Raw genomic sequence first — 21,798 nt, 5'->3', positions numbered from 1 at the left:
TGTCCCTGTTCCTGGGCACCTAGGTACACCCTCCGAAATATCAGATCCTTGGCGACGAGCAAGTCACAGGCACTCTCAGTGAGCACAGAACTATCCTGCAATCCAACCTTAGAGATTTCCCGCCTTGCTTTCCCTGACCTCCGCAGAATCTTCCTTAGGTTTCCTCCTTAATTCCAAAAGGAACCGCACCGCTGTCATTCCCCAGAACGTTTGCGATCTTGCTCCCCAGCAGATGTCATTGGTTTGCCTCAAATAAACTCATAAAAAGTCTCTGCAGGGTGGGAGGTCTTTGCGTCCACGAAATGTCTGGGCTTTCGGACAATGTAGAGCATCACGGCTGGTATTGGATGATTGGGGGAGATCAATGGGCTCGCTGTTAGGCCGGTCCCTCAGGGGAGCAAAAACCTGGACGGAAATAAAAAAATTACCTTTTCCTCTGTCTTCAATGGAGGCAGGTCCCATTAATAACTTTCTTTTTGTTGCTTCAGATTTTGCTCCTCTCATTCGTGTGGGGAGCCTACTTCTCCTTGCTGACCTCGTTCTCTCCCTCGTACGTTTGGTTTGTCTTCCTGCGGATGATGGTGGGCTGCGGCGTGTCTGGCCATTCACAAGGGTAAAGACTTCACCTATTATTGTATTGTTATTATTATTAGTAGTAGTAGTAGTAGTAGTATCCTTACTTATGATTTATCTTTTAGATCATGAGGGCTGGTGGTACCATCGATAAGTTGCAAATTTATCGACTTCACTTGTGCAAATTATTTTCGACATTTTTGTTGTTAAGTGATGGCATCTTATCTTATTGGTTGCTATTGGCCCGTCCAAACGGTGTTTGATGGTCAGGCCAGCAGATTGCTGTATTTAGCGCGGGTTAACTTTTTTGTTCCTGAGGTTGCTCTTTTTTTTTTTTTTTTTTTTTTTTTTTTTTTAGATACATACTATTTTGTTAGACTAAATGCTAAACAAAGCATGGCATATGACGACAGAAACAAAAATGTCCACCCAAACACAACCTATTCCTTTCTTGGATTTGTTGGAAGAGTTCAGTTTGGCCATAAGCACCTGGAACATTTAGGAATGACCGTTTAAAAGTGCCAGTGCCCTGTAATTTAAGACTTTGTCAAACCAATTTGCAGAGCAGGGCGTGCGGCCCTGAAAGATACCCTGGGATGAGTGTGCAGTATCATGCGTGCGTGCACATGTGTTTGTGTGTGAATGGGGTGATGCTAAATTTTCAGCAATTTGGGAGCCTCCCTTACATTAACAGGTCTCTCAGGCTATTCTCTCCTGGTGCCTGGGAACAAGTGCCCTTAGGATAGATTAGGAGACTTCAGAGCACCTAGCCCGCTACCTTACTGCGGTGGGGGAGAAATTGTTCTTTCCTGGGCATGAGTCCCGAAAGAGTAAAGTCAGTGAAATGTTAAAGCGTCCCTCAGAGGACACCCAGTGAATGCCCACGTTAAAAACTAACCCTTGCCAATAACTGCAATAGAGAAGGACAACTAGAAAGATGATGGGATATGAGTTCATGTATTCTTCTATTCTCAGAATTAATACATACTTAATTAGAAACTGTGCTTTGACTGTCATTATTCATGGAGGGAACTATCTGCTCTTGGTGGTATTTTCATTTCCAAAGTGTTTTTTAGAATAGCAATTCAGACTTGGGAAAATGTATTCCCAACATTTCTCTTGGCAAAAGAGATAGGCTAATGCCTCTTAAATAGTAAGAGATAACTGAAAATTCAATAGCTTTGACTTTTAATAATGTTGGGCATACAAGTATTCATATAACATCAGGAATAAAAGTATAAACAGAAGAGCAGTTTTTACGTTTACTTCTTGTTTTCTTGTGTGGATCTTAGCTGTATTAATCTAAAGATAAAAAGCACAGTGACAGGCTACAAATGCTCATTTGAGCCAAGAAAATAGGTATTCAGGAAGCACCAATCCCAGCAAAAACCCAGGGTTCCAATTGGGAGCTGAAGACAAGGGCGTATTTGTGAGAAGGGGAAGGGGAATTACTATGTGACTAGAAGGAAAAAATTTCTATGGCTGCAGATAAGCTAATGAAGGAATTTCTACGGGTGCAGATACATTGATAGAGTGACTAATTCTGAAGAATGACTTGAATTTTATGCTTTCCTGTTATCTTTGCAAGCAGCTGTTTGGAATACAGTAGTGCTTCAGGCACAGTCCAAAGGTCATTTTGCCCATTTTTAACATTCCAGAGGTTTGAGAAGGCGTACAAGGTAGTTGTCTGGGGAGGCAGCTCAGACTCCATTTTGTTTGATTGTTTGTTTGCTTGCTATCAGAGATAATGTTCTTTTCCATTTATTTTTAGAGATAGTGGGAGGGGAGGAGGGAGGGGGGGAGAGAGAGAGAAAGAGAAACATCATTGTGAGAGAGACACATCGATTGGTTGACTCCCGCAGGCACCCCAACCATCAGGTGTGTGCCCTTGACCAGGAATTGAACTCTCAGCCCTTGGGTAAATGGGCCAATGCTCTAACCACTGAACCCAGAAAAGCCAGGATTCCAACTCTACTCGGAAGCGGCTTCGTTTATATTATTTTTTTACAGCTGTGACAATTGTATTTTGATGTATGATTGTCTAGGAAACTCTCTTCTGTTTTCCTTTAATGCTTGCCCTCACTATTTCTGACAACACTTCACTTCTGACACCAGCTGTGTGGATTTTCCCCACACCAGCAAGTCTCTGGCGCCAGCTGGATGCCCCACAGTTCATTCTAGCGCTCAGCAGAGTTCGTGCGGTTCCCACAGATGCCAGCCCCACTGCCAACACCACTTAGCCACCGCTGCTGGCTGACGTGGCTACAAACCGAAAGTTCCTGCAAACCCCTTCCCAGGTTTGAGGATTTTCTGGCAAAACCCAGGAAAGCAGCTTACTACTATTGTGAGAGGACTGTGTATGACGAAGGCTATTTCAGAGGATGCAAATGAACAGCCAGATGAAGACATATCAAGGACAACTGAGAGAGAGTCATCGATCAGTGTTTATCGGTCAGTGTTTCTCATCGATGATCGATGTTTCTAACTCTCTATCCCGCTCCCTTCCTCTCTGTAAAAAATCAATAAAATATATATATTATTGATTTTTTATAGAGAGGAAGGGAGCGGGGTAGAGAGCTAGAAACATCGATGAGAGAGAAACATCGACCAGCTGCCTCTTGCACACCCCCTACCGGGGATGTGCCCGCAACCAATGTACATGGCCTTGGCCGGAATCGAACCCAGGACCTTTCAGTCCGCAGGCTGATGCTCTATCCACTTAGCCAAACCGGTTTCGGCAATAAAATATATTTAAAAAAAATAAAAACAAAATGATGTTTTCTCTCCTTCCTGTGTAGGCTGATCATCAAGACTGAATTTTTGCCCACCAAATACCGAGGCTACATGCTTCCCTTGTCCCAGGTAAGGTAAATAGGACCTCTGCCCAGGCTTCTGCACCGCGAGAATACGGGGTTCCAGGATTTCCTTCTGGCTGCTTGGCTGCTCGTAGGGTGGGTCCACTGTCTGTTGCTTGGAATGCTGGGCAGCAGAGGCCCCGAGGTCCCTGAGCCAGGACTCTGTCCCCCGCAGCAGTGCGGAGAGCACAGCATAGCTGACCTCACTGGAATGCCAGGAGCCCAGGCACACATCTGCAATGCACATGCTCTATGGAGGGACATAGCCACCACCCCCTTTAGGGCATCTCACCTCCCTCCTCAGGACACTAGTGTCTGTCACCGACCCCGGCTGGGGGGCCATGCCTCGCTGCAGCCCCCGTGACGAGCCATTTGTCCCGGGAGAGGATGGGGGTGCTCTCCCGCCCCTCCGGCCTGCTGGCCACTGAGGAGCGGCCACGGCAACCTACGTGCTCTAGCCTCGCTGTCGATGCCACCCTTGTCCAAAGGCGCTGGCCTTTCAGAGGTCCCAGGAGAAAGACAACAGTAAAGTAGTAGGACACTGCTTTTACATTTATTTTTAATGTTCCTGATACTAAATTTAGGCAACAACAACAAATTAGAAACTTAACAAACAGTAAATAGTTCTTTACATTCCCCCCAGACTTCTTCCTCTGATCGCTGTTGAGGTGGACACACACACTTTTCATACTTAGGAGTTGGGTTTTTTTTGTTTTGTTTTGTTTTGACATTTAACATGATTTCCTTGGTATGGCCCTGCTCTGTGGGCGTTGCTTCTTGCACCCACCCACTCAGTCCTTAGCAGGCTTCCTGGTTATGCATTCTCCCTGCTTGTCTTATTTTCCAGGTCTCTCTGGGTCATTAATTCACTCCTATGTGGTTAGCTAACTATGTGCTTATGACCCCCCAAAGTCTTATCTACCGCCAGGAGCACCTCCTGGAATTTCTGACCCAGATGACCAGTTACCTGATAACAACTTGAATATCCTACGTGTTCCTCAAATACAACATTCGTAGAACTAATCTCTTCTTCTTCTTCCTCTGAAGACTCTCACTTGCTTTCAGTTAATAGCAAATCCTGTCCCTCAGTCATCTGAGCCACACACTCAAGAATCATCCCTGGCCCCTCCCTTTCCCTTACTTCTATTTAAGGAATTGCCAAGCCCTACTGACTTGTCCCCTATAATGGGTCCTCAGTCACAATGTCCATCAGTCCTGGCCCCTTGGCCTCCAAAATGTGTGTCATATCCATGAGTTAAACATTTAATTTTTTTGTCATTTCATTATTAAAATCCTCTCCAATGCCATGTCACCTGCCCCCTGGTCTATGCAATGCTTTGTTACTGCCCTTCCTATCTATTGTCTCTTCAGAAAGGTTGTCCCTGATCACTACCTGAGATCATCTTGTTTGCATTTTTTTAAAAATATATTTTATTGATTTTTTACAGAGAGGAAGGGAGAGAGATAGAGAGCTAGAAATGTCAGATGAGAGAGAAACATCAACCAGCTGCCTCTTGCACACCCCCTACCAGGGATGTGCCCACAGCCAACGTACATGCCCCTGACCGGGACCTTTCAGTTCGCAGACCGACGCTCTACCACTGAGCCAAACCGGTTTCAGCTCTTGTTTGCATTTTTGCAGTAGAATCTCTTGTTGATGAAATAGTCACCCCTAAGTAGTCCCCCAAGGAATCTTTTAGAATATTACCCTCTCTCCATCTCTGTGAGGTGGAATAGAATGATCATTTATTCTCCATTTTCCCAAGTGGAAATAATGTTCAGGCTGAACATTCAGAACTGTCCTAATTCCCAACCAATGAGGCCGGCTGGTAATTGGCTGCCATGTGATTCATTGATATAAAATGATCTCCAAGTTATATGTTTAGTGTGAAAAGCAAAGTGTAAGCATTAGTTATACTATGTGACCATTTGTGAAAAAAGAGAAGAGCATAATACTACACTCTTATTAGCTTGTACATATTTAGAACTGCGTTAGGAATATGTGACAAACCGAACACAGGTCCTTTCCGAGGAGAGAAATTGGTGTCAGGGAAGTAGAGAAGAAACCCTTTTTATAGTGTTCTCCTTCGTACCTTGAATTCTGAACCAGTGAATTGCTTATTTGAGAAAATAAAAGCCAAGGTCTGGGGTGCCAGATCTTTAAAACTTTGGTGACATTATTGACCCTCCGTCTAGGAGTCCCCCACTCAGGCTAGCAAACAAAGCCACGAGCAGTGAAATCCCTGCCCCAGTCAGCCAGGCCCTGAGTGGAACCAGAACGTGGGCTCCTCAGTGAAAGACCCTCTCTCCCTCTCACCTCTTCCTTCGGTAAAATGCTGGGCAGGGCAGCTCCTGAGAGAGAGGAAGTCTGAAGCCAGTTTGTGAGGAGGGATTTCATCTTCCATTCTTGCCCAGGTGTTCTGGCTTGCGGGCTCCCTGCTCATCATCGGCCTGGCCTCTGTGGTCATCCCCACCATCGGGTGGCGCTGGCTCATCCGCATCGCCTCCATTCCCGGCATCATCCTCATCTTGGCCTTCAAGGTGAGGAGGCTCCCTGGGCTCCCTCCATCCCTCCCTCCAGTGGTCCAGTGGCCTTTGGGTCCCTTCCCCCCTCTTCCCTTTATTTAAGGCTCCGTCTCAATAAGCATGGCGGCAGGGCTAACGAGCAAGGCCTGTCCGAGGGTGTGAACGCACAGAATGTGTCTGGGGGAGAGCAGGGAGGCGGGTGGCTGGGGGGAGGGGTGCTGAGGAGAGGGATGCTGGGGAGAGGGGTGCTGAGGAGACGGGTGCTGGGGAGAGGGGTGCTGGGGGGATGGGTGCTGGGAAGAGGGGTGCTGGGGAGAGGGGTGCTGGGGAGAGGTGTGCTGGGAAGAGGGGTGCTGGGGAGAGGGGTGCTGGGGAGAGGGGTGCTGGGGGGATGGGTGCTGGGGAGAGGGGTGCTGGGGAGAGGGGTGCTGGGGAGACGGGTGCTGGGGAGAGGGGTGCTGGGGAGAGGGGTGCTGGGGAGAGGGGTGCTGAGGAGCCGGGTGCTGGGGAGACAGGCCTGTGTCCAGGTCAGGAAGAGCCTCACAGGCCAGGGGCTCTGGGGGTGGCAGAGGGGTTCTGGGCTGGGCAGCTGGCTCAATGCTGGATGGAGCCTGGGCAGCAGAGGGCAGGAAGGCTGTTAGAAAGTGTCTGGACAGCCAAAACCGGTTTGGCTCAGTGGCTAGAGCGTCGGCCTGAGGACTGAAGGGTCCCGGGTTCGATTCCGGTCAAGGGCACATCCCCAGTAGGGGGTGTGCAAGAGGCAGCTGGTCGATGTTTCTCTCTCATCGACGTTTCTAACTCTCTGTCCCTCTTAATTCCTCTCTGTAAAAAATCAATAAAATTTTTTTTTTTTTTTAAAGAAAGAAAAAAACTGTCTGGACACTCCTGGCGGGAGGGGAGGAGGGTCCGAGCCGCCCATTGGCTGTGGGAACGGGGAGCGAGGTGCCGCCTGCGGGATGTTCTCCTGAGGAAGCACCGACCAGCCTGGACTGGGCGTGAGGCAGGAGGGGGCGGGAGCAGGCCAGGTTGACTCTCCAGGTCCCAGGTTCCGTGGAGGCCTGTGCTGATGCTGAGGGTGGTGGTCAAAGTTTTCAACCCTCAGTGGGGTGAGGGCCTGGGCGTTCAGGAGGCCCTTGTAGGTGCTGGAGGCGCTTTCTGCCGTGGTCTGTTGCGTTGTGGGGAGGTCTTGGGGTTCCTGCAGAGGCCTGGGGTGGCAGAGCAGGGAGGGGGCGCACAGGGGGCCTGGGGGGTGGGGTGGGGGGACATAGTTACCAATGAGACAAGGATTTCATCGCATTAACAAGTATGCCGAGCCCAGTTGGAACGGAGCCTGCTGTTGTCTAAGGTGACACGGTCTGAGAAGGAGAATGCAACCTCCCACGGGGGATGCCCGCTCTGCTGTGTGCCCTTCCGCTCGCCACACCCTTTCCCGTCACTGGGAAGGGGACGGTGTGGTCCGCACATGGAGACAACAGTCGTGCCCCTGGGTTCCCAGCAGCCGCCGCTCTCCTGTTCTTTGTCCTCTGTGCCCAGTTTATCCCGGAATCTGCCCGGTTCAACGTCTCCACCGGGAACACGCAGGCCGCCCTGGCTACGCTGCAGCACATCGCCAGGGTGAACCGCTCGGCCATGCCCGAGGGGCAGCTGGTGGAGCCCGTCCTGGTGAGTGCCCGGAGGGCGGTCTTCTCCCCGCGCAGGGACCACCCGGAACCCCCTTAGTCGTGGGAGGCTGGCGGGGAGGGGCCATCGGGCTCCAGGCCTGCCCCTGGAGGGAACAGCGACAAGAGCAGAGCGATGGGACTGGATCCGGCAGGGAGCCCTGGTCAGTTACCTCCCTCCGCTTTCCTCGTCGATACAATGGGCACAATCACACCTGCCTTGCCGAGGCAGTCACAGGATTGGCACCGTTGTTTATATTGATAGATGAGAGATTGGTTTAAGATTTAATTTTCTTGTACGGGCCTCATCTTCTTTTGATATCAGTTACAAACTTCATCAAATGCTTAAAAAAAAAACACACCAAAATGTGGCGTTTAAATCCTACTGGTTCAGGACCCTCAGGGAAATCTGCGTTCCTTCCACACACCGGCCCAGACACCCCTTCACCCACCTGCAGGCGCTCAGTGCCAGGCTCAGTGCCAGTTCACACAACCTCTCCCTCACCTTTCCACCTTCTTCACCCTCCCACCACCTCGTTGTTGATGTTTCTCTCTTTCCCTCTCCCTTCTTCTCTCTGAGATCAATAGAGAGAGAGAGAGAGAGAGAGAGAGAGAGAGAGAGAGAGAGAGAGAGAGAGAGAGGGAGGGAGAGAGAGAGAGAGACATATCCTGGACTCCCAGACCACACTCCTGGTCTCTCTCAAGAGCCCTTTGATTCCAGGTCTATTTGTAAGAAAAGAGTGATTGGTTTCAGCTGAGAACCCCCAAAGTTTCCCTAACTCTACATAAAACCCATTGCTGTCAATAATATGGAACTCATCCTCGTTTATTTTTATGCAAAAGTACTTAATAGGTACTAACTGTGGATGAGAACGTTTGCTAATTTCCCTAAAGAAACAAAAAGAAACCCATCTTCTATTCTCTTATAAAAATTTATGACATTTTTTCCTTATAAAAGCCGCACACCCTTTGTGAATGTTAGGTTTTTCATCTTAATGTTAATAATAAAGAATCTCCCGTCAATTTTATGGTTGTTTTCATGTATCTTCCTATGTTCTACACCAGTGAGAAGAGGATGAATGAAAGTGTTAGAATCATAAATTCCACGACTTAGGGTACCTGCCAATGAAAATAAGTGTGCAAAGACTGGCTGGGATGCATGTGTTAAAAATGATTATGGGGCCGAAACCAGTTTGGCTGAATGGATAGAGCACATGTGTCAAACACAAGGCCCGCGGGCCAAATCCGTCCCGCCAGGCCTTGCAATGTGGCCCGCACCGCGCTGTCATCACTGCACTCCGCTGCGTTTCCATCACAATGACAGTTTATGACTGTTCAGTAAACCATTCGGCCCGCGATTTAGGCTGGATTTTAGATTTTGGCCCCTTCTCTGATTGAGTTTGACACCCCTAGGATAGAGTGTCGGTCTGCGGACTGAAAGGTCCCAGGTTCGATTCCAGTCAAGGGCATGTACCTTGGTTGTGTGCACATCCCCAGTAGGGGGTGTGCAAGAGGCAGCTGATCAATGTTTTTCTCATCGATGTTTCTCTCTCTCTCTCTCTTCCTCTCTGTAAAAAAATCAATAAAAGTATATTTTTAAAAAATGATTATGGGATTGGGTGGAATGTACTCATAGGATTTCAGTGGTTATTTCACCTCCCCACATCCCATGTTGTCCTTGTTTTAAAATATGTTGCTTGTATTTAATATCTAAAATATTAGAGATATCTTTACTTGCCCTTCACCCACTAAATCTATTCTGTTTCCCTCTTTTCACTGCCCTAGGATAGAAGAGGAAGGTTTGCAGACCTGCTGGATGCAAAATATCTGCGGACCACGTTACAGATCTGGGTCATCTGGTAGGAATGGAGTTACTTCAGCCCTGGCTGGTGGCTCATTGGTTGGAGTATCTTCTTGTATCAATCAAAAGGTTGCAGTTTCGATTCCTGGTCAGGGCACATATAGAACACAACCAATTGATGTTTCTCTTTTTCTCTTTTCCCCTTCCTCTCTCTCTCTCTCTCTCTCTCTCTCTCTCTCTCTCTCAAAAAAATTTTTTTAATTAAAAAGCCTATCCTAGATTAAGGATTTTTTGAAATGTAATTATATCAAAATGAGTTTTATAGAAAGCTTACCAAAGTAAATCTACTCAAAATGCTACTGGGGAGAAAAACACAAGGAAGACTCCAGCAATCTTATCTTTTTACTAATACCACCAACCAAAGAAATAAGTAACCATTTAAAAGAAGGAGAGAAAGAAAAGAATCCTAATTGTCCACAGTGTTTTTATTTTTCATCTCAACATAGGACCTCACTTTCTAACCCTTGGAAGTCTGGTTCACCACTACAAATCCACCGACACGGCCGAGTTTAAAGACGGACGGGACCAAGTGTCGGGTGGATGTAAGGTCACAGGGACTGTTGCATTCACTGCTGATTAGAGTTCAAGGTAGTACAACCATGTTGGAAAACTGTTTGGAAAAATCTATCGTAATTGAAAATATACATATCCTATGGCTCAGCAATTCCCCTCATGGGCTCATACCCAACAGAAATGCATACATACATTTACCAAAAGACATTTACATGAATGTCCAGCACATTATTTGTCACAGGCCCATACTACAAACAACCCCATGTCCCTCAACAACATAATGGATACATTGTTTTATATTCATAGACTGGAATACTATACAATAATGAAGATGAGAAAACTAGGGTCAACACTCAACAGCTGAATCTCATAAAGGTAATAACAAGCAGCCGAAACCGGTTTGGCTCAATGGATAGAGCGTCGGCTTGGGGACTGAAGAGGCCCGGGTTCGATTCCAGTCAAGGGCATGTACCTTGGTTGCGGGCATATCCCCAGTAGGGGGTGTGCAAGAGGCAGCTGATTGATGACTCTCTCGTTGATGTTTCTAACTCTCTATCTCCCTTCTTCTCTGTAAAAAAATCAATTTTATATATATATAATATATATAATAACAAGCAAAGGAAACCAGAAACGCAATGCATATGATGTGATCCCACTTATATAAAGATAGGAAATAGGCAAAACGAATATTTAGGATGAATTCAGGACAATGGTTGTCTATCGGCCTCCTTCTGCTATAATCATTATTAATAATGTCTCTCCTTGACCCTTTAAAAATGTTTAAATACTGTTAGTATTTGGAGATCAGCCAAATTAAAGCAACTTTAATAACAAAGGGAGACATTTTGATTGTTTTCTTTTTCTTTTTTTAATTAATTATTTATTTATTTATTTATTTATTTTAAAATATATTTTATTGATTTTTCACAGAGAGGAAGAGAGAGAGATAGAGAGTTAGAAACATCGATGAGAGAGAGTCATCCATCAGCTGCCTCTTGCACACCCCTGCTGGGGATGTGCCCGCAACCAAGGTACATGCCCTTGACCGGAATCGAACCTTTCAGTCCGCAGACTGACTCTCTATCCACTGAGCCAAACCAGTTTCGGCTGATTTTCTTTTTAAATATTTAATAATGAAAGTTTCTAAACATGTGTAAGTAGAGAGGATATTGGATGAACTTGGGTTCACTCATCACCCAGATCTGATGGTCATGGAAATTCACCCTTAGCCGCAGCTACATTTTCCTGTGCTGAAGTGTTTTCAAGCCCCAGGCTTCTGACATTTCATCCCCAGATAGCTCACTAAGGCTCAACTACTTGAGGGTGTTTCCTTCAGTGGTCGGCAAACTCATTAGTCAATAGAGCCAAATATCAATAGTACAGTGACTGAAATTTCTTTTGAGAGCCAAATTTTTTTTAATAAGTTTTTATTGTTCATATTATTACAAATGTTCCTTTCTTTCCCCCCCACCATTGCTCTCCTCCACCAGGTTCGCACCCCACCCTCTGCCCTTTCCCCTCTCCCATTGTCCTCATCCATAGGTGCACAGTTTATGTTCAGTCTCTTCCTACGCCCCCCTCTCCCCTTTTCCCCAAGAATCGTCAGTTCACTCCCCTTCCATACCTCTGATTCTATTATATTCAACAGTTAATATTGTTCATCAGATTTTTTTAATTTCCTTGGTTTTTAGATTCACTTGTTGATAATTACGTATTTGTTGTTCATAATTTTTATCTTTGTTTACTTTCTCTTCTGAAAGAACCCCCTTTAGCAATTCATATAATTCTGGTTTGGCGGTGATGAACTCCTTTAGCTTTTTTTTTATTAGTGAAGCTCTTTATCTGGCCTTTGATTCTGAGTGATAGCTTTGCTGGGTAGATTATTTTTAGCTGTAGGTTCTTGCTATTCATCACCTTGAATATTTCTTGCCATTCCCTTCTGGCCTGCATGGTTTCTGTTGAGAAGTCAGCTGACAATCGTATAGGTGCTCCTTTATAGGTTACTACCTTCTTTGCTCTTGCTTCTTTTAATATTCTCTCTTTGTCTTTTGCTCTTGGAATTTTAATAATGATGTGTCTCGGTGTGGTCCTCTTTGGATTCCATTTGTTTGGAGTTCTGTGTGCTTCCTGGACTTGTAAGTCTAATTCTTTCACCAGGTGGGGGAAGTTTTCTGTCACTATTTCTTTCAGTATGTTTTCGATATCTTGCTCTCTCTCATCTTCTGGGACCCCCATAATTCTGATGTTGGTTCGCTTGAAGTTGTCCCAGAGGTTTCTTACATTATCTTCAATTTTCTGGATTCTCTTGCCTTCTAGCTTCTGTGGAGGAGTGTCTTCTGGCTCTTTATGTTCCAAATCTTTTACTTGATTCTTGCGATCTTCCCTTCTGTTTTTAGGACTCTATAAAATATTTTTTATTTCAGACAATGTATTCTTTATTTCTTGTTGATCCCTTATCATTTCTTGTTGACTCCTTATTAATTCTAGTTGATCTCTTTTCATATCCTCATAGGCCTTATCCATCTTTTCTAGGAAATTCTTGAAAAACCTTATAAGCGTAGATTTGAACTCTATATCCAGACGCTTTTTGTCCTCCATTTCTTTCGTTTGTGATCTATTTTGTTGTCGCATTTCGCAGTTACAGATGGGACGGAGTTTTAGGGTGGAGCCTGCAGCTTTGGAGAGCCAAATTTTTTAAACTTAAACTTCTTCTAATGCCACTTCTTCAAAATAGACTCGCCTAGGCCGTGGTATCTTGTGGAAGAGCCACACTCAAGGGGCCAAAGAGCCGCATGTGGCTTGGGAGCCGCAGTTTGCCGACCACAGTCTGAGATGACTACAATCCTGTAATCACACTGACAAGAGTAATGATCTTCAGGTTACTCTCACCCAATCAATACCCAGGACATACATGATTTCCTCCGATTGTCCCCACATGTCTTTTTCAGCTGGCTTTTGCAACCATTTCTGAAAAACTGGGAGGCTGATATTTTTTTTTCTTGAATAGATGTCTTTAATGAGATATAAAAATAACACACAGAAAAGTTAATCTACCGAAGAGTGGGGAGAAAATATAAAGCAAACACAAGAACCGTCCGTGGCTCATCACAGCCTGCGAAAGGCCCTTTGCGCTAGGCAGAATTCTAAAGTGACCCCAAGATGACCCCCACTCCTGCTGAAGCGATCAAACACTAATTCAGGTGCTGATGTGAGGATGTAATTGAGATCAGGGCCTTAAAATGGGAGGATTCGGACCCGGCAGGTGGGCCCCATCGAATCACTTGCGTCCTTAAGAGCAGAGAACTGTGTCCAGCTGGGCAGAGAGCTGGAGGAGAGAAAACAGGAGAGGCGGAAGGAGAGGACAGAGAGATTCAGGGCATGAGACGGTCTCGACCCCGTGCCGCTGGCTTTGAAGTCGGGGAGTGAGGGGAGCAGGGAGACGCGGAGAACAACCGGTCAACAGCCAGCGAGGAAACCGTTTCGAGTTCTCCGGCCCCACGGGGCTGAATCCTGCCAGCCATCCGGGTGAGCTTGGGAAATGGATTCTCCCCCCAGAAGGGCCTCGGACCTGCCTACACTCTCATGTTTGTCTCTGAGACCTGGAGCAGAGGAGTCAGCCAGACCCAGGGCACTTCCGGCCTGCAGAGCTGTGATTAAAACAACACACTGGCCGTGTGTTGTTTTAAGCCGCAAAGTGTGTGCGAACTCATTGCAGCAGCGACAGAAAACGAATCTAGGCTTCAGACTCCGTCACTGGGCTTACAGGGTCCTCCTAACCCAGATCTTGCAAATCTGTTTCCCACTGTGTGGCTTCCGGTCCCCCAGTCTCCCAGATATATGAGCTGGGGTTGCTTCCCTGCCCTTTCCTCCTGCTCTCCCCTCCCCTTAATGTCCCTCCCCCCACCCCCACCCCCCCAGCCCTCTCACATCTCCCTGCAGCTCTCTGTGGCACCCACTTTTCTCATGTCTGTCTTTCCTCACTCCCAGGCTGGGCATCTCTTTCGCCTACTACGGGGTCATCCTGGCCAGCACCGAGCTGCTGGAGCGGGACCTGGTCTGTGGTTCGAGGTCTGAGTCCGAGGTGGTGGTGAGCGTGGGGGTCTCAGAGGAGAGCCGGAGCCCCTGTTACTGCCACATGTTTGCCCCCTCTGACTACCGGACCATGATCATCAGCACCGTCGGTGAAATTGCCTGTAAGTGTCTCTGCGTGTGGGGCCTCTCTCTTTTTTTTTGGGGTGGGGGGGGGGGGGGGAGACAGGCAACTTGACCCTGAAGGGGAGAAGTGTGACCCTCCGTAGACTTGGCTCCCACCTGGCAGAACTGAGCAACTCCCCAGATTGTTGGTCGGCAAACCGCGGCTCGAGAGCCACATGCGGCTCTTTGGCCCCTTGAGTGTGGCTCTTCCACAAGATACCACGGCCTGGGGGAGGCTATTTTGAAGAAGTGGCATTAGAAAAAGTTTAAGTTTAAAAAATTGGGCTCTCAAAAGAAATTTCAGTCATTGTACTGTTGATATTTGGCTCTGCTGACTAATGAGTTTGCCGACCACTGCCCCAGATCATGCTGACAGCCGCCCCTGTGGTTTCGGGTGGGGAGAAGTCTGGAGGAGCAGAGCTTTGAATGACAAAATCCTGTCCATTTTAAGATGTATTTTTTCTTCGCATTTAAAAAAAATATGTATTTTTTTTATTTCAAAGAGGAAGGGAGAGAGAGAAACCTCAATGATGAGAGAGAATCATTGATCGGCTGCCTCTTGCACATCACACAAGGGGGAATGAGCCCAAACCTGGCCCTGTGCCCTGACTGGAATCGAATGTGACCTCCTGATTCATAGGTCAGTGCTCAACCACCGAGCCACGCCAGCCAGGCTTTCTTCACATTGTAACATCTCTGAAACTGGGGTGCATCTTACAATGGCATGTTAGATTTTAACTTGCTGCACTGTTTCTGTCCTAGTAGACATAAAATAATGGTCCTTAAATTTCAATGACACCTTGAATTTGATGAAAAACCATACACAACATTTTGGCCTAAAATATAGGCCTAGCAAGTAGGCAGTTTACAACAGACCTGCATGGTGAGCACCCGGGCCTGAGAAGTCCTTGATGCGCACCGGCGCTTGTCATTCTTGGACCCACGTGGGGAAAGGATGTCGAAGGTTGATGCGTGTGACGGTCTCGGCTGGAATACACACACCATTTGTGAAGCTGCCGCTTCCTGAAATGAGGAGGAACCGGTGCACCCTCCCGAGGTTCCAGAAATGGTCTTTGTCGTTTGCTCTCCAGTGAACCCTCTGAACATCCTGGGCATTAACTTCCTGGGCAGACGGCGGAGCCTGTCCATCACCATGGGCTGCACAGCCTTGTTCTTCCTCCTCCTGAATATTTGCACGTCAAGGTATTTCCTCTCTGCTTGCTTCAAAATAGTCCAGTTTTGATGGGGTCTTCTAACGAAGAGTTCATTGGGGGTCAGGGTCAAGTCCCTTTCACCAGGAGAGGAGAGAATGGGCTGCTTGTTTGCCTAGAATGCTCTTTCCTGGCACCTACACTGGTACCTGCCTCTTCAGCTATCACAGGGTATGGATCCCACCATGGGACTGCTCACTCCGCTCACTCCACTCACCCACATATTTAGGATCTTTAGACCAAGCTTCCTGGAGAAATGGGACCCTCCTAGTTAACAAATTACGCTGACTATAAGCCAAGATAGTCTAGTGTAGGGGTGTCGAACTCAATCAGAGAAGGGGCCAAAATCTAAAATCCAGCCTAAATCGCGGGCCGAACGGTTTACTGAACAGTCATAAACTGTCATTGTGATGGAAACGCAGCGGAGTGCAGTGATGACAGCTCGGTGCGGGCCACATTGCAAGGCCTGGCGGGACGGATTTGGCCCACGGGCCTTGTGTTTGACACATGTGGTCTAGTGATATATAACATAACATAAAACACAACACATACCTGTGGTGTGAAAATTCATTTAACTTTTAATGTGCCACCCTGGAGTGGCCTTCGTTACAACATAAACCGCTTATTCTACGAACTATCCCAACCATGTTGGGGGAGTGGGGGCCAGGCTAGAATGGCACCCTTTGGAGAGTGGAGAGGTCAGGGAGTAGGATTGCAGGTTCAAGGCAGGCATCTGCTTTAGGACCCCCTCAGCGGGCCAGCTGGGAAGCAGCCGGTCACGGGGGGTGGGCGATGGCACCTGTGATGCGCTCGGCCGGGGCCGGGGAAGACCCTGCCCGTGGCCTTGGGTGACTTTTCTCTGGCTCTCTGTTCCCCAGCGCCGGCCTCATCGGCTTCCTCTTCATGCTGAGGGCGCTGGTGGCTGCCAACTTCAACACCATCTACATCTACACTGCTGAGGTGAGTGCGGGGGAGGGTCTGCTCCTTCAGGGGCGCAGAGAGGATGTCCACTCGTAGGTAACGCATCCCTGGCTTCTGGTGGCTTTTGATGATTTTCTGAAAACATCCCGCTAAAAGGATGCCAGAAGGTTGATTGGACAGGGAGTGTCCCCTGCCCCCTTGGGTCTAGTGCCAGCCAGTGTCTGAGGAGAAACTGAGGACCGCCTCCCTCCCCTGGACAGCATCCATATAGAACAACTCCTGTCCCAGCGCCTGCTTCAGAGAAACAGGGCCCACGCTGCATGTCGCCTTTAAAATGTAAAACTCCCGATTTCCCTCTTTTTGAAGTTGGGGATGTATTTTTCACCTTTATTCCTTTGAAAGATCACACCCTCTTCGTTGTTTATTGGCTGCATGTAGCGTACATTGAAGTTTAATAGTAATATAGTCTTTCTGAATTTACTGAACTGATACATCTATCGATACTATGTAGCTTCCTGCCTGAGGAGGCCAGAGGCTCCTCTCATTGACCCTCCCTTTAAAGAACTGATATGCCCAGAAATGAGCGGTTTCTGGGGAGGAAGCGTAGTCTTTTACTGGTTTTGTCCCTCGGTGAGCTGGGCACGAAGAGCTGTGGGGACTGATGAACGGCCTCTGCTGCCATTCCTGGAAACACGAAGGCTGTTCAGGTTGCAGACGTGACGTGCCAGAGACAGGAAAGCCACAGGGAAATGTTCTCCCCGCCCCCATAGCGGAGATAGGAAGTGATAAGATGTTCGGCATATACCGAACACGTCACTTAATTCCATTAACCACGTCTTCTAAAATGATTTTGTGCATTTAGAATCAGCGTGCCATATGCTCTGCTCCTAAAGCTATATTTGCAATGTTCAGCTTACCATTTTGGAATGTTTTCATTTAAAGGTCCTTTCTAAGTTGTTTTTTCCCCCCTGATACTTATTTTAAAAATCATTTGTTGTTCTATCTCCCAGAATTGTCAAAATCTGAACAAAAGACTTTATTAATGTTATATATAGAAAAAACCATCACCATGTATCCAGATCTGTTATTCTCAGGCCCAGTCAGCAGCCTCATTTTCTAGAGAAAGCAAGCAAGCTCCCCTGAGACCCCTCTAATCTCCCCCCCTCCTATAAACATAGCAGCAGCCGCTGAAGCAGGAACGCATTTCGCTTTTGCACTTGATAGATGGCGGTTAACAAGACACAGCCTAGAAAAAGGGCTTCGTGCTTTGTTTTAACGAAATGGTAAAAACTGTTTTCTGAGTATTGTATAGAATTGAGAGAAAATTCTCAGAGTTTTTAAAAATCACCTTTTTATATATTCTCCCTATGATCTCATTTATTACATAACATTTGCTTTCTTATTCAACTTTTGCCCGTTCCTATAATAATTCTGAACTAATGAGGTACAGATTAATGAGGTTTCACTATAAATGTAAGAAAGTTGCAGAAACAAAGTAGATTATGTCATAAGATTTTTGCAGTGAGAACATGGTGAGGGTGTAGCATGTATCCAGCCCTGTCTCTTTTTTTAAATATGTTTTTATTGATTTTAAAGAGAGGAAGGGAGTGGGAGATAGAGAAACAAGGTTGAGAGAGAAAAAATGATGAGAGAAGCATTGATAGATCTCCTCCTGCATGCACCCAACCAGGAATCAAACCCACAACCTGGGCATGTGCCCGGACTGGGAATCGAACCAGCGATCTTTCTGATGGCACTTCTTTAAGGTTTCCTTGAATCACTGCTTGGGAAGTATTTTCCTTCAGTAGAACCGTCCTTATGCATTTTTAGCTCTGAAGTGGGAATCTGTCTGATTCCAGAGCTTGCTTTTCTAAAATTATATTTTGAATATTCAGTTAAACACATAGTTTGGCCCTAGCTGGTTTGGCTCAGTGGATAGAGCATTGGCCTGCAGTCTGAAAGGTTCTGGGTTTGATTTTGGTCAAGGGCACATGCCTGGGTTGTGTGCTTGATCCCAGTATAGGGGCTGCAGGAGGCAGCTGATCAATGATTCTCTCTTATCATTGAGTTTCTACCTCTCCCTCTCCCTTCCTCTCTGAAATCGATAATAATACATTAAAAATACATAGTTTGAAATTTGCTTACTTAAAGGATAATTTCTAAGTGCTTATTCTTTTTGTGATAGTTATAAAGTTTAAAAATTCAAAGTAGTGTACCTGAGAAAATGAATGTCTTCTATACCCTATATAGAATATTTGGTATTTAATGTACAGGTGTAGACAAAAGTAGGTTTTCAGTTGTGAGTATGCTAAACACAGTTAATTCTTGTATTATGACTTATTAATTATTGTATTAGTAGCAGCAGTAGTAGTATGCTTCCTTATGATTTATCTTTTAGGTAATGGGGGCTGGTGATTTCCCTGCTCTTGCCCACCCCACATGCACCGAAGCTTGAGCTGGGGAGGGAGGAGCGGCGAGAAGGAAAAGGCTGGGACTAACCGGTGCTCTGTGCCTCCCTGCAGGTCTACCCCACCACCATGCGCGCCTTGGGGATGGGCACCAGCGGCTCGCTGTGTCGCATCGGAGCGATGGTGGCACCGTTTATATCCCAGGTACGCCCAGGGGTCTCGGCAGGAGGGTGGGCCGCAGGGAGGTGGGTAACGAGGGATCCGGGTCCCTTCGGGGTGAGGGGTAACCACATTTCTGCTTCCTCAGGGAGTGCTCTTGAGGTGCCGGTGTTCACTGGGTGGTGAATTTGGACAGGGAAGGAAGCTCAATGACTGCCCAAGCTCCCATCAGTCCCCAGCAGGTGCTGCATGGCGAGCAGGGTTTGGGTTTGGTTGGTGCTGTGGGGGAGGAAGCCAAGAAATGGGTGACAGTAGGGGCTGTGCAGTTGGATAACAACGGGCTCCACCAGGGGTGCAATTGCACCACAGAGCCCAGGTGCTGGGAGGTGGCCTCGGGCATGGGCACAGGACGTCCAGTGCTCAGGCAAATCAGACACAGGCTGGGGGGAGATCCAGGGGCAAATCAGACTTGGGCATGGGGGGAATCAGGTCTGACTTGGACGCGTGGATGGAGCATTGTTTCTGGAGGAAAACAGGCAGATCTGCTGACCTGTGTGGGCCTGGTGCCTCAGAGGGCTCGATGGCTGGTCCCCCTGTGCTCATTCTCTTTTGGCCACAAGAAATGGGAATCTACCTGAGCTGCTGCCACAGAAAAAGCCGGAGTGAGGTGGGCCCTGGAAGGCCTGCTCCAGGCAGTGGGCTGACCGGAACCCAGGCCCTGCCTCCTCAGGCCTCACACCCTTCTCTCTGAAGACCAGGGCGCTGGGCTAGCCTGTGTGTGTGGTCGCCCCGCACATCCAAAGCACATGTCCCTCCATCCAGCCCCCCTGGTGCCTCTGCATCCCTAGAAAGGGCCTCTCACTGGCCAGGTCTGGTTAACTGTTCCTGTGTAAGCTAAATCGGTTATGGTCAAGAGTCAGGGCTGTGTACAATGCCACTGAAGGCGGTTTGTGATACCACGATTTTATAACAAGAAAGCTGTTTGGTCTTCGTCCTGAGCTCCTAAGACCCGTGCAATTTCCTAAACGTGGAGAGCCACACGGACGTCTTGCTCTGGTAACGAGGTGACCTTCGGACGGGACCTCGGGGTGGGGACTGGTTGTCAGGAGAACCTGCCAAATAATTAGGGGGTTGGGATTTTTAGTCCCATCACCCTGACCTCCTGGGAGAGAAGAGGGGCTGGAGGGCGATGCTGTCACCAGTGGCCAGGGGTTCAGTCCGTCATTCCTGCGTGCTGAAGCTTCATAAAACCCTCAAAGGGAGGGTGTGGGCAGCTTCCAGGTGGGGAGCCAGAATGCCGTCTGTGCCACTGGGCAGGGCCCACATCCCCACGAGGGCAGAGTGCTTTGCTCAAGACCCCGCCCTCTGTGTCTCTCCATCTGGGTTTTGATTCATCTCTAATGTCCTTTGTTAGAAACGGACAGTCTAGTGAGTGAGCAGGTCTCCTGAGTCATGTGATTTGCTCTAGCACATTCATTGAACCTCTGACTCACAGCCGGTTGGCCAGAAGGGCAGGGAGGAACCAGGACTGTGGCTGGCACCTGTGGGGGCAGCCTTGCGGGGCTGAGCCCTCCACTGTAGGACCTGAGGCCACCACCAGGGAGACAGTGTCAGAACTGAGTTTCTTGGTGGCATGGAAGAACTCCCCCCCCCCCCCCTCACGCTGACTCCCCACCCCCCAGCCCCCCAGCCGCCCATGGTCATGGGATGCAGAACCCCAAATGGGTGCAGTTTTCAGACAAAAGGTGTTGTCTGGGTTTGGGCTGGGGTGAGCTCTTCAGACAGCAGGGCGTGGTGTCACTCCCGAACTAACGGGTCAGCCTTCCCTTGGACGTGGTCCTCCAGCTTCGGTGTGTCAGAACCGCCAGGGTAACTAACGTGTTAAACTCCACCTGACCTCCTCAGCCATGTCCTGGGTGACAGCCTCTCAGGATTCAGAGAAAACTGGATACACAGACAGAGCCTCTTTCTTAGGTGTCAGGGTTTCTTCATCTAAGAAACTATGGTGGTGACTCGTTCGACAAGCTGTTTTTGGAGGAATCTTCTACAAATTCTAGATGCCCTCATACAGTTTAGACCACCACAAGGAACTCTAGCTACAGTCTATAGTTGATAGAACTGCTGGAAAACAAATCAGTTTCACTAAAAAGAGATGCTGACAGGAAGCCAGGAAGGCTGGTCAACAACCTTAATTGCTCTAACCACTCACCCTTTAGTTGAGACATTGTCAGCTGAAGCAGCCTCCACCTTGTTTGTCCCGTGTAAGTTTCTGTTATTTCCTGCCTAAGGGCTACATGTAAATTTCTGTTTATGTTGCCTAAGATATTTTCCCCAAAGCCTCAATAAAAGGGATGGCAGGGCCAGAGCAGTAGTAGTTCTCCTACTAGAGTTGGACTACCGCCTGGCCCTCATAACGCCAAGTTTTTTCAAGTCTCAAATCTTTTCATTTGTGTGCGGCCCTTCTCCAGGACCCGAACCCTGACTTGGAACTCTTTCCATGCCAGTAGTGGAAGAGATTGCTATATAAAACTGAATTTCTTTTATCTCAGTTCCATATTCAATCAGCACTCACTGCACGCTTACTCTCTGCCTGGCATCATTCTAGTTCTCTTTATTTGTTAATATCACACGGTAATCTGGTTGCTGTTACATTGTAGTTTGAAATTAGGTGGTAGTTGAGACCGAAGTATGAAGAATTGGCAACTTGTAAAAGGAAAATAGCATTTCAAATAGGATGGCAGGTGATGCATAGGCCCAGAGATGGGACAGATATTGACTGTCCCAGGATAGGAACTAGCTTTGGTGAGCAAAGTGGAGAGACATGCAAGGGAGAATGTTCCTTACAGATGTATTGGACTTAGGATTTTTTTCCCCCCCTCAGGAGTAGTGGGAAATAATTTAAGATTTTAAGTGGGTGTT

General features: G+C 47.6%; 1 protein-coding gene across 1 annotated transcript in view; it reads left to right on the top strand.

Moving 5' to 3' along the window:
* Positions 1-21,798, top strand: part of SVOPL (SVOP like) — a 44,388-nt gene that overhangs the window by 7,684 nt on the left and 14,906 nt on the right. The window contains exons 5-13 of the mRNA XM_045577180.1: positions 489-613; positions 3,372-3,435; positions 5,844-5,969; positions 7,488-7,616; positions 9,398-9,471; positions 13,974-14,179; positions 15,272-15,383; positions 16,270-16,351; positions 18,835-18,924. Coding sequence (XP_045433136.1) covers positions 489-613; positions 3,372-3,435; positions 5,844-5,969; positions 7,488-7,616; positions 9,398-9,471; positions 13,974-14,179; positions 15,272-15,383; positions 16,270-16,351; positions 18,835-18,924 — 1,008 coding nt within the window. The remainder of the gene's footprint in view (positions 1-488; positions 614-3,371; positions 3,436-5,843; positions 5,970-7,487; positions 7,617-9,397; positions 9,472-13,973; positions 14,180-15,271; positions 15,384-16,269; positions 16,352-18,834; positions 18,925-21,798) is intronic.

Source organism: Pipistrellus kuhlii, unplaced genomic scaffold, assembly GCF_014108245.1.
Source record: "Pipistrellus kuhlii isolate mPipKuh1 unplaced genomic scaffold, mPipKuh1.p scaffold_m20_p_10, whole genome shotgun sequence".
Taxonomy (NCBI): domain Eukaryota; kingdom Metazoa; phylum Chordata; class Mammalia; order Chiroptera; family Vespertilionidae; genus Pipistrellus; species Pipistrellus kuhlii.
This window is presented reverse-complemented; position numbering and strand designations above follow the sequence as displayed.